The 12341-nt window shown below is 43.7% G+C and overlaps 1 protein-coding gene across 10 annotated transcripts in view; it reads left to right on the top strand.

Moving 5' to 3' along the window:
* The first annotated feature begins 3336 nt into the window (after window positions 1-3336).
* Window positions 3337-12341, top strand: part of SNAP91 (synaptosome associated protein 91) — a 155722-nt gene continuing 146717 nt past the window's right edge. For 3 of the 10 annotated variants that reach the window (XM_089332957.1, XM_051855492.3, XM_051855486.3), the window contains exons 1-2: window positions 3803-4036; window positions 4921-5081. In XM_089332957.1, coding sequence (XP_089189083.1) covers window positions 4952-5081 — 130 coding nt within the window. In that variant the 5' untranslated portion in view covers window positions 3803-4036; window positions 4921-4951. Of the gene's footprint in view, window positions 3533-3802; window positions 4037-4095; window positions 4215-4920; window positions 5082-12341 lie in introns of those variants that run through there. The other 7 variants (XM_051855484.3, XM_089332959.1, XM_051855496.3 and 4 more) reach the window with 4 other exon arrangements.

Consider the following 12341-nt stretch of genomic DNA (forward strand, 5'->3'; position numbering starts at 1 on the left):
CCCATTTTGTGGTCTCTTTCATTTATTGTCATCTAAAAGAGGAACAATCTTTTCAACTCAATACAAGTATATTCAGGATATCAAAATTTGCTTTTTGTTGCCAATTGCTTTTGAGTGTGGGTAGAGATGTCATATTTGTGTGCAGGAATAAAGATATATACTAATATGGTTATTTTTGTATCTTGGATTTTTTTCTACTTCAACAGAAAAGCATCTCTGGAATGAAATCACCCTATAATGTTGACTTAGAGTGATACAGATTTTGGAGAAAGGTAAGAATTTTCCAACTCCACCTTGATTTTTGTCTGAGACATTTGGATTGTGTTCAGCTTTATTTCTCTGCTTCTTTTATACGTGGTAGATGTTCCAGATAAACTCAAACCAACAGCCTGAAGTCATTTGTCCTCATGTGTTGATAAAAATTGTAGATCTATATGTAACTACAGTTGGTTTGGTTTTTCTGTGTTAAATCTGATAACCAAAGAAAAACATTTGTATTAAACCAATGACTTAGAAAAATCTGTGCAGTGTTAAAAGTTTAATATTTTTCTTTAAATTTTTGAGTGTTTAGTATAGACAGCAGCTTTTTTGACTACTGAGAGAAAGAGATCAAAAGATCTTTAAGCTTGTCAAAGTACTGAATGTCAATTCTTATGCTTTTTAGAAAGTTGTTTATTATGTGCCTGGGTTTTGAGAAAAATATATTGGTAAAGAATAATTTTTCTTTATCTTAATCTTATGTTTATCTTAATGTATTTCTTTCAATCAATTTTCTTTCTTTCAAGTTAGTAGATACCACTCATGATTGCAATTCGAGATTTTCCTGCATATAAGAACCTAGCATTTCTTAACCTTCGTCACCAGAAACATCCCATTTTCTAAGCTCCATAAGTTCTTCCAAAAACAACCCACATTTCAGTGTTGATTCTACCCATAACATGATTATTAATTTGTATAAGACACAAATAGTTTACCAAATTGTATATGACACTTCAACAGCTAAAAGATTTTCACATATTTTTCATGATCCATCCTTGCACACAACCAGAGACATGAATAGCATGCCGAGGATACTTCCCGGAGCACTCTAAGTAATTTCACATGATACAGACTGACCTTGAATCCACTCCACCTTATTTTTGAAAATAAATTACTCACAGGTTCCAGTATTTTAATCACTGGGAATGTTCTTTGCTCAAAACTTCTTAATTAATAACAACATATGTGAAATGACATCACTGCTGGACTGTTGGAGAGTGATTATTCTACACTATTTCCTTGTTTTATGTAAACTGTCTAGCTTATTGACATAATGTTGCTTCCAACATTTTCTTCTGCATTGAATGTCCATAATATCTATCCCCTCTTTCATTTCTGAAATAGGAAACTTGTGTCATTTCTTCTTTTCCCCTGGTTAGTCTGGTGAAGGGTTTATAGATTGTATTGATATTTTCAAAGAAATGGCTTTCGGTTTCATTGATATTTATCTATTTACATGAATAAACATTTAGAGATTTTTCAGGTATTCATCTGTTACTGATTTCAACTTAAATTACACAACTTATGGAATACAATTTGCATGATTGTAATCCTCTTAAATTTATTGAAGATAGCTATATGGCCTAGAACATGGGCTTTCCTGTAAATCTGCAATGAGAACTTGAACATTTACACCATTCTTGGGTGACATATTTTATAATTGTCAATTAGGTCAAATATGTTGATGGAGCTATTTTAAATCATCTATTTCTTTCTGTTTTCTCTCTACTTGTCCTAGCAATTACAAAAATCCTGAAGTTTGTAAACTTGTTCATATCCCCTTATAATGGTATTTGCTAATTCTGGCTTCATACTGTCTTGAAGTTCTCTTCCTAGATATATAAACATGTAGAATCTCTACACACTCTTGATGGAACTTTACTACTATGAATTGTGCCTCTTTATCCTTATTAATTTTGTTCATTGTGAAGTCTTTGATACTGCTATTGCCTCTCTAGCTGTTTTTAAAATAGATACATCTTGGTATAATTTACATACCATAAAGTTTGTTAACCAATTTTAACTACATAAATTGATGATTTTTGAGAAATACATGGCCGCTGTTGAACCACCATCACAGTGATGCTATAAAACACATCCATCACTACAAAAAAGTTCCCTTCTGTCTCCTTGTAGTCAATCCCTTCCCCCCATCTTTGGCACCTGAAATACTTTCTGTCTCAATAGCTTTACCTTTTCCATGTCATATGAATGGGATCACATGAAATCAAACAGTAAGCAGTGTTTTGTGTTTTTTTTTTCTTTTCTTTTGCTTAGCTAATACAATTTGATATCCATCCACATTATTAGTTTGATTCTGGTTGTTGCTAAGTAGTATTCAGTGTGTGGACATACTGTAATTTATCCATTTACTAGTTGAATGACTTCTGAGTTTTCCTCCAGTCTGGGGCCATTATATAAAGCTGACACAAAATTTGAAAGTAACCTTTTCCATGGAAATGTGCTTATTTCCCTTGAGTGATACCTAGGTGTGGTCTTGCTGGATCATATAGTGAGACCAGAATTTGAAATCTGACAATGGTATTCCTGGACTGTCTCTTCTTTAGTCAACAAGCTTCTAACTGCTAGAATCAGCCGCAACAGCTGCAGTCATAACCACATACTGAACACTGTACTGAGCACAGAGAAACGTACACAATAAAACCTTGGTTCCTAGAAGTAGACATGTGAATCATCGAGGCCAAACAGAGGCCACCTGTAGCCAGGCAAAAATGTCAGGAAAATTCACAAAAGAAGTTCTGAGCATGAGTCTACTGTGAAATTAAAATAACCTTTTTTGGGGGGGGGGGGAGGGGGCAGGGTAAAATGAATAACATCGTTTGAAAATGTCAACACGTAAAGCAATTAAGAGTTCATATCCCTGTTTAGAAATCGATGCGTGCAATTCAAACACACACTTGATTTTCAGTTGACATAAGACATTCAGACACGTGTGTAATAGGCAGCATTCACTTTTTAAGGGGATGAGAGTTTTTCTTATACACCCAAACGATCACTGTCGAATTTAATCTAGGAATCAATGAATGGCTTTTTAATTCTTCTTCCCCGCGGCAGACCTGAGTATCCTTTTAAGACTCAAGTGGCTAGAATTACCTGTCCGCCTAGGCTCCCCGTCCTCACTGAGACAGGTCCAGGAGCCCCGAGGAACTGAAGACGCTCAGGTAATGGCAGCGACTGGCCGGCACAACCTGACATTTACAATCGCCCTGCCCATCTGGGCCCGGCAGCCTTTGACAGGCGGGCGTGTCGGAGACAGAGTGGGGGAGAAGGGGCTGGGCTCTGCCAGGCAGCACGCTGCGACGTCCTTGCCTTGGCCTTCACCGAGCAGAACGGAGAAGCCCACTCGCCCGACCCGGGCATCGCTCCCGCAGCCCACGGTGGATCCCGCAGTCAGCGGGCAGGTGTGCCAGCGCGGAGCGGGCGGGCGGAGGGGCTGCTGCCGCCCCCTACTCCCCAGAAGGTGGCCTGCTAGGTGGGTGTCGGCCTCCCTGCCTCCCCACCCTCCCGCTTCTCGGCTCGCGCTAGCCGGGGATGCTCACGCACCGCTCCCCCACCCCCCGCGCCTTTAAGCTGCGGCCCTTGGGGGCGGCGTGTGTGAGTAGTGGGAGGGGGCGGCGAGGCGCTCCGCAGCGGGCTCGCCCGGGTTTGTCCGCCGCCGTCACCTGACTCGTTGGAGGAGCCACCGCCGAGGTGGGGGCGGGGATGGGGACGCAGCGCGGAGCGCTGGAGAGACGCGGCAGCGCGGGCGGAGGAGACGGCGACGGCGGCGGCGGCGGGCGTGTAGCGGCTCCTTGGGGCCACGGGCGGCGGGCGCAGGGACCACGGAACTGAGGGCGGGGGCCCGGCCAGGGCGGAGGCATCGCGCGCTCCGGGGCGCCGGTTCCGCGAGCGGCTGCACACACCCATCCGCCGCGGCTTCGCTCCGCGGCCCAGGCTCCCTTCATCCTGCGGCGGGCGGCGCCGCTCCTGGGGCGGGGTGAGTATCGGCGGCCGGCGCTCGGCCCCCTCCCCGCGCCAGGGCCCCGCGGGGATCCGGGAGGATAATCCTAGGGCGCGGAGAAGGGCAGTGGCCGGGTGACAGCTCCGCGGCGCGCTCGGGGGCGAGCGGGGGCTGGGCTGGGAGGCAGCCCAGCTCTGCTCCAGAGCCACGTAGGGTGAGGCGCTCCGAGACCCGGCACCTCTGCAGAGCCCCGGGGCGACCTCTGCGACGCGGACTAGGGTGGAAGAGGGGTGCGAGCCCGCACGGAGGACCTCCGCGGGGTGCTGGAGGCGCCGGCGGGGAAGCCAGGGGAGGCAAGGGCATAACATGGCGCAACGCTAGGATAATCTCCCCCGCTACCGAGGGAGGACAGGGCCGTTGCTGCAGCAGCCCGAGGAGGAGGAGGAGGGAAGTGGCCAAGGCTTGGGTACCCGATCCATTCGCCGAAGCCTGCGGGCTGCTAACGGGCAACGCCGCGACGGCGGGGATGGGGGAGATGGGCACCGGGTGGGCGCGTCGCCCGGGGACTAAGTCGGACATTCGCCGGGCCGGTGCGGCACCCGGGGATCGGGTTGCGGGGAAAGTCCTGATGGACAGCGGTGAGGCCGGCCGCACCGGCCGTGGGGGAGGGATGGGGAAGGTGTCGTGATGCTGGGAGCGGAGCCCGTGCTGGGGTTCCGTGACCCATCTGCTCCTGGCCAGGACCCCCTGGTTCGCGGCACCGGAGCCGAGCCTGGCGCGTGGCTGGCCCCGAGAGGTGGTGCCAGGGCGGGGACGGCGGAGCAGAGAGCCGCTGTGCGGCTGGAGGAGGCAGGGCCTGGGTGCTCAGAGGGTAGGGTCTCGGGTTAAAACGGGACCGTCTCGCTCTCCTTTTCCTGCAGAAGAGGAGGCGGTTAGACGCGGCGGGAGAAGATGTCGGGCCAAACGCTCACGGATCGGATCGCCGCGGCTCAGTACAGCGTGACGGGCTCTGCGGTAGCCAGAGCGGTCTGCAAAGCCACCACTCATGAAGTGATGGGCCCCAAGAAAAAGCACCTGGACTGTAAGCATCTCTTTATGTAAGGGGGGATATGCGCGCGGCAGAGGCGGGCGGCGCAGGCTGGCTGGCCACGCTGCGGCCTTGGAGCTCTCAATAGTGGCGGTGTCGCCTGGGGTCAGCCCTGAACCCTTGTCTTCCGAGCAGTTTTTTTCCTCCGGTTGACCTCCGAGTTTTGGTGGAGGAAAGGAAAAAAATATGTGTCTGTATTTCATAAGATAGGAGAACTTGTGCTTTCCGCGTTAGGTGCTTTTGGCCTTTCATATTTATATATATATATACATATATATTTTTTAATTTGTATTCTACTTCCTCTCCCATTCCAGTTGAGAGGAAATTGGGGATTGCATAGTTAAAAGAAAACAAACAAACAAAAAAATAGAGATTAATGGAAGGTCAACCTTGTTGGCCTACTCGTTTCCTAAATACATTTTGAGTAGTTCTGAAATAGTGCCATCTTTTTCAGTGTTGCTACTGGGGTTTTGTGTGTGAGAGTGTATTGTGGGTTGCCACACCAGACTGAGACGAATTCAGATCACTGACTGAGGAGCTGGCACTTCATAGATAATGGCAATTTTATTGGATACCCTGGCACACTTTGTGCCATTCTCAGAAAATGCTGGGAGGCATGGCTGCATGTGGTCCCAGAATAGATGGACTTGCCCAGCTTTTGAGATGGTACCAACTTACATGAAGACATGAAATTCATAGGGCTTTCCTTTTTTGTCATATTGCTTATTTGATTTTATTAATGTGTTTCTGAGATCTTTCATTTGATTAACATGGTACATCTTCTGATATGGAAGGCACAGTTAGGCTGAGAAAATGACTTTCACTTGCCTTGCATAGTGAAGTTTCTTACAAATGTGGCTGCATCAGAATGCATTTTTTATTTGCTGTTCAGGCTTTTTCACCTGCTTGGGATCTTCTGGCCTGTTTGATGTTTATTCGTAGACATCAGTGTTGGCATGAGGGACACAGGTATAAGTATACCCATTTCCCCAGCTTGCTGCCTTTGCTGGTTTTCTGGGTTGCTTTTGCCCCAGGGCCTCCCCTATTGTCTCTTGGTACAGCCTAGAAAATGGCACTAGTGTTAGACTGACTCTAGTGCTATCCCTGTGGAGACAAGGCTTGATGAAAATGACAGTGAGACACTGGGAGAGTTGTCCAGTCGTGTGAACCTGCTGTCCATCGAGTTAAATAGTTTCATTTCCAGAAGCTTGTCTTAGGGTAAGCACCATCACTCCTTTCCTAAGAGAATGTTCAACGAAATGTATTGCTTCGAGTATCATATGTTATATATGCAGCACAGAGTAAGAGAGGCCACTAGGGCCAGGACACCTCACAGAGGTGGAAATTACAAATTCATGACCAGCTCGTTTTGCTGCAGCATGCTGAATCATTTAGCCATCTTTCCATCAGTTTCCCCAACTCTCAAAGGGTGACTCATGTCTTGAAGATGTGTGTTAAGTCTAGAAAATTCTGATAGTAGAAAACGCGTAGGTCATGAAGTTACCACCTGCTGATAATCCGTCATGAAGATGATAATCAGCGTATTCTAGGGAGCATTCATGGGTCTGAGCATTTCATTGAAACATCATTTAGATATGTCTGTCTCTTCCGGAGGGAAACATTGAGTCCCCTTTGGCTTTCAGATCTGGAAAAGGCTTCTGATATTTTTGAATAGGGCAGGTTTCCATATCTCTAGTACATACTAGTGAATGGGGTGACTTAGAAGATGTAGAACTTGCTGGGGGAGTCCATGTTAAAAGTAACAGCTGAAATAGGAGCTGATATTGAATTATTAATGTGCATAGTCATGAGTTAAAGATTTATTGAGCAGTTACTATATGCTAGGCACTGATCTTTATGTCGTTAATTTGTGTCCGCTTAAGTTTCAAGGAAGTTCATTGCCTTTCATAGCTTTTAACCGCTGAAACTGACTTCTGCTTGTAGTTTATTTAGGATATGAAGGCACTTCAGAAAGTTCATGGAAATGCCCAGTATCTTTTCATTCTGTTTTTCCAGACTCTCTGAGTACCTTCTGCAGGGGTGGAGGTGGGAGTGAAGAAGGACCCATGTTAGCCTAAATGGTCTAATCTCCCAAATATTTCCCCTGCTTGCTTGGCTTTGTGTGACACTGAGCATCACAGCCTGCACATGGCAATCACTATAATATGCATGAAAAAAAAATCATCATTCTGTGAATAAAAGATCCAAGCACTAAGGAGTATAGGTTAATGGGTCTTTTTCTTTTTAATCTTTTACTTTTCCAATAAATTGTGAAATCAATTAGCTTTCACTTAAAATCAACCTTTCAGTGGAATTTGGAAAGATAGTTATCACACTACTAATATGTCCTATTATAAGAAAAGGTGACATGGGCTGGCGCTGCGGTCACTAGGCTAATCTTCCGCCTGAGGTGCTGGCACACCGGGTTCTAGTCCTGGTTGGGGCACCGGTTCTGTCCCAGTTGCTCCTCTTCCAGTCCATCTCTCTGCTGTGGCCCAGGAAGGCAGTAGAGGATGGCCCAAGTGCTTGGGCCCTGCACCCGCATGGGAGACCAGGAGGAAGCACCTGGCTCCTGGCTTCGGATAGGCGCAGCGCCAGCTGTAGCAGCCATTTGGGGGTTGAACCAATGGAAGGAAGACCTTTCTCTCTCTCTCTCTCTCTCTCTAACTCTGCCTGTCAAAAAAAAAAAAAAAAAGGTGACATGGAAAACCTGAATATAAAAAATGATTTATGTCTATATACATTTGAAGAAGATGATTTTGTTCAGGATGCCTTTTTGAAGTTCCTTTAAAAAGTGGTAGACTCCCTCAGTAATTTATTCACAGGTTTTCAGTAACACAACAGTTATAAAAGTGAATCACACTTATTCAAACATGCAAACACATAATTAAACATATAGGCATTGAAGCATTTTTAAGTAGTTGGCATTTTAGTTTTAGAAATATTAAATACTTGAAAAAGAGCACAAAATGTAGAGTCTGGCATTTGAGAATTTTAAGGATATTTATTTATTTAGAAAGGCAGAGTTATAGAGAGAGAAAAGGGGAGGGGATGGAAAGGGGGAGGGATCTTAAGTCGCTGGTTCACTCCCCAAGTGGCTTTAACTGCCAGGGCTGGGCCAAGCTAAAGCCAGGAGTCTGGAACTCCATCTGGGTCTCCCATGTGGGTAGCAGCGCCCAAGGATTTTGGGCCATCTTCTCTAGCTTTCCCAGGCACATTAGTGAGCAGCTGGCTTGGAAGTGGAGCAGCCAGGATTCCAACCTGTGCTCATATGGGATGCCAGCATTGCAAACGACAGCTTAACCTGCTGCACCACAGTGCCAGCCCTGACATTTGAAATATTTTAAGAAGTTTAATTTATCATTAGTTTGACTTGTATATAACTTTTTAGTTTGAGGTTTTGGATTAGAAGATTATAAGAATAGAGTTTTTGAGTCTATGACTTTTTAAAAGCCTACTGGGTAATTGGACTCAGAAGTCTTATGAAAGGTGTATTTATTAATTAAAGGGTTAGTTTAGGAGCCAGCATGTAGCACTGTGGGTTAAGACACCTCCTGCTATGCTGATATCCTATATGGGTGCCTGTTCAAGTTCTGGATGCTCCACTTCTAGTCCAGCTCCCTGCTAACGCGTCTGAGAAAGCAGCAAAGATGGCCCACCTACTTGGGTTCCTGCTACCCATATGGGAGACCTGGATGGAATTTCAGGCTCCTAGCGTTGGCCTGGCCTTGTCCTGACCATTGCAACTATTGGGGAGTGATGCAGCAGATAGAGGGATAGAGGATCTCTCCCCGCCCCCTCTTTTCCTCTCTCTCTGTAACTCTGCATTTCAAATAGATACATAACCTATACACTTGAAGAAATGGTTTGTTAACATCTGGAGAAAGAATTACACATAATAAGAAGGCGGTGATATAAAAATATGTATCTATCTGCCTTCTCATAGTTTTTCCTTTTTTCAATAACAGTATGTTTCTTGAGGGGAAAATATTCAGAAAGCCATCCCCCCAAATTGATAGTTATATATCAAACTTAAAGGGTATGGTAAACCTTAAGGATCTAAATACAGGTTATATGTTTTGTGGTCCTTTTGGATTATAATAGTGTTCCCCTTCACAAATGATGGTTAAGCACCTAATCAATGGTAATTTGACATTAATTTTTCTGAGTACCTCTGTATACATCTTCAACTCCTTTCACATGTTACTTTTTGTTGTACCTATTTGATGGCATATAAAACATCCAGGACTCAACAAGTATTCACCTTCTTGGTAACAAATGTTCTTCCCTTTAGTGAGTTTTCCCTTTCTGTTTTGTAGTTCATAGACAAAGGATAGACCCACTCAAATAAAAAGGGAAAGCATCCAGAGTAGGTACCTAGCATGCATCCAATACTGTGTCAAGATTAGACCAAAAAATAAAGTTGGACCAAAGAAATACCTGCAGAGGGAACATTGAAAGCTGTGCAGTCCTGGTGTAAGATTCATTTCAGCTGGTAGAAGTGTGATGAACAATTTCTGTATACACTACATCGTTAACTATCCCACTTAACATAATCAAAATTCAAACGACATTTCTATTAACATCAAACCTAACCTAAGAAAAACCCAATGTGATTATCAATAATCTAGTTTTTTCCAATATTAGAACTTCTTGAAGGTTTGTGATGACAAGCTTGTCCCACATAAAAAGAAAGTGTTTCAAGTGTTGAATCTGCTATTTGAGAGATACTAGAATTTTACTAATGCTTCTCTTCCTCCCAAGTTAAGCAAAATTAAGAATGTATTTCTTATAGGAGTGTCTGGTAAAGGTAGTAGGAGATATAGACTTTGTTTTGATCCAAGAAAATATTGTAAAGCATTATAAAATTTATGCTGCCATAATTTGGCTCATAAAAATCTATAAAAAGATATTTTGTGAGTAAAAACAGAATGAAAATGTAAGCCTGAATTGCAATTTACCTTACATAAACTTACTTAGCACAAATAAAATTTTTTTTACCTCTAGGCAATTTTTATACAAATTCAGTGTGTGCTATATATTTTTGCTTGCGATTAATATAAATTTCTATATATACTTAAAGTTCCAAAAAATAAACAAAGCTTATTGAATAAAATTAAGTGGAACAATGTATCCAAAATTACTGAACCTTGGGGTATCTTCTAATATGAGAATTATGCTAACTTTCTGTACATGTATTTTGTTTTGAAGCCAATTGTCCTCATTTTTCTGTTGGAAAGCACTCTCTCTTCCTTATTGATTTCACCCGAAGACCCAGCCCAGTTGTGGAGATGGTTTTAACAGTTATATTTTACTTTTATATTTTAGGCCATCAGGAAGAGATGGGGGAAGTACAGATCTGAAAAACATTGAATCTGTCATTCATTTCATCAATCTATAAAGGGTCTAATCTGTGAGGTCCTGTGGCATTCTGGGCTGATGTTCCATATCCCATGAGGGGCTAGAAGGGATCATGTGAGGTTCAGGGGTTGGGGGAGCAGGGAAAATGGGAGATTTACCAAGAGTCTTGGGCAATAGGAGGGAGCAAATTTTAGAAATGACCTAAAAATATTTCAGCAGGCTTCATATCAGCTAGTGGAGTGGTAATTTTTCTGGTTCATTTTCAGATGAGTCCTTTTAATGGTATAATGTTAAAGATGTTTGGGTCACTTTAAGTCCCCATCCCCTTTTCTGTGATCAGTGTGATTGGCAGATACTTTGTTAGAACCAGTATAAAATTGGCAACTGAAATTGATTTCTTAAAAATTTAAAAACACATGTATATAAGGAACAATAGGTAAAATTATGTTGTTAGCCTGTTTGAATAAATGTAGAATCTTGATACATTGCCACATGAGTATTAATGTTAAATTAATGGCTGCTGAAGACTTCATTGTAATCTAATCTGTGCATTTGTTTGCCATAGATTTCACGCTTAGCTTTTTACAAATAAATATACTTTAAATATATTACATCTTCCCTTCTGGTTGATTGATTGACAATGAGATAGGGGGTGCTCCTCAGAGCTTCTCCTGGTTTCAGCAACTTGGTAAAGAAGGTCAGAAGTGACATAGGACCCTATACCCTGAGGGCCGAGGGGGCTTTTCTTACAGAGTTGTATGTTAGGGGACTTGGTTGCTGAGCTAGCATCTCCGCAGAGACCTTCAGATATAACCACTGTGAATTATGTATTTATTTATCTTTAAAGATTTATTTATTTATTTGAAAGGCAGAGTTAAAGAGAGGCAGAGGGGGAGAGAGAGAGACAGGGGGTGGGAGGAGAGAGGGAGAGGTTGATTTTCCATCTAATGGGTCACTTCCCAGAGGAGCCAATCTGACGTCAAGAGCCAGAAGCCTCCTCAGGGTCCCCTATGAGGATGCAGGGGCCCAAGACCTGGGCCATCTTCCACCACTCTCCCAGGTCACAGCAGAGAGCCGGATCAGAAGTTGAGCAGCTGGGACTTAACTGGTGCCCACATGGGGTGCTGGCACTGCAGGCGCTGGCCCCCACTGTGAATCTAAATAATCTGAAAAGCCACATTCTGGCCATTAAAACATTTATTCTCCAGTCTCCTTTTCTAGATTAGTATCTCTTTTTAGAGAAATATATTGTTTGTTGGTAAAGGTAAATGTTGGCTGTGTCTTTTTTCTTAGGCATTTGGTAATGGGGGAATTGCTCTATTTTTTCTTTCTTGTAAAGGGGAGAATAGTTTAATGGCATATCCCAGTGTAGGTTGTACAATGACCTATGAATCAGAAATGATGAATTCTTTCTCGGAGCAGTTGGGTGGAGGCACAAACCTGAATCTAAAGAATTGTACCCTGAAGCTGTTTTCCTAAGTCCAAGTTGTCAGAGCATCCCCTTCACACATTGTGTAGGCTCAGGTTCTCTATTATGTGTCTCTAGAGAGAGTCTAGTATCTTCTGAAGGATTTTATGATGTGCCATTTCTGGCCACTCAGGAGAGACAGAAAATACATCTTTGCCCAGTTTGTGTGGTTTTGGTTTTTGGCCTGATCATTTGATTATTCTCCCAGGGATAGCACTTGTATTTCAATACTTGAGCCATCACCTGCTGCCTCCCAGGGTCTGAGTTGGCAAGAAGCTGGAATCAGGAGCTGGATCCAGGAATCAGACCCAGGCACTTTGATATGGGGTGCAGGTGTTTCACCAGACATCTTAACCACTAGGCCAAACACTTGCCCAGCGCTGTTATTTTAAATTATATATCACTCCTCTCCTCCTTTCCACATG

The sequence above is a fragment of the Oryctolagus cuniculus genome, chromosome 5, assembly GCF_051225735.1.
Source record: "Oryctolagus cuniculus isolate XC-2025 breed Fujian yellow rabbit chromosome 5, ASM5122573v1, whole genome shotgun sequence".
Taxonomy (NCBI): Eukaryota; Metazoa; Chordata; class Mammalia; order Lagomorpha; family Leporidae; genus Oryctolagus; species Oryctolagus cuniculus.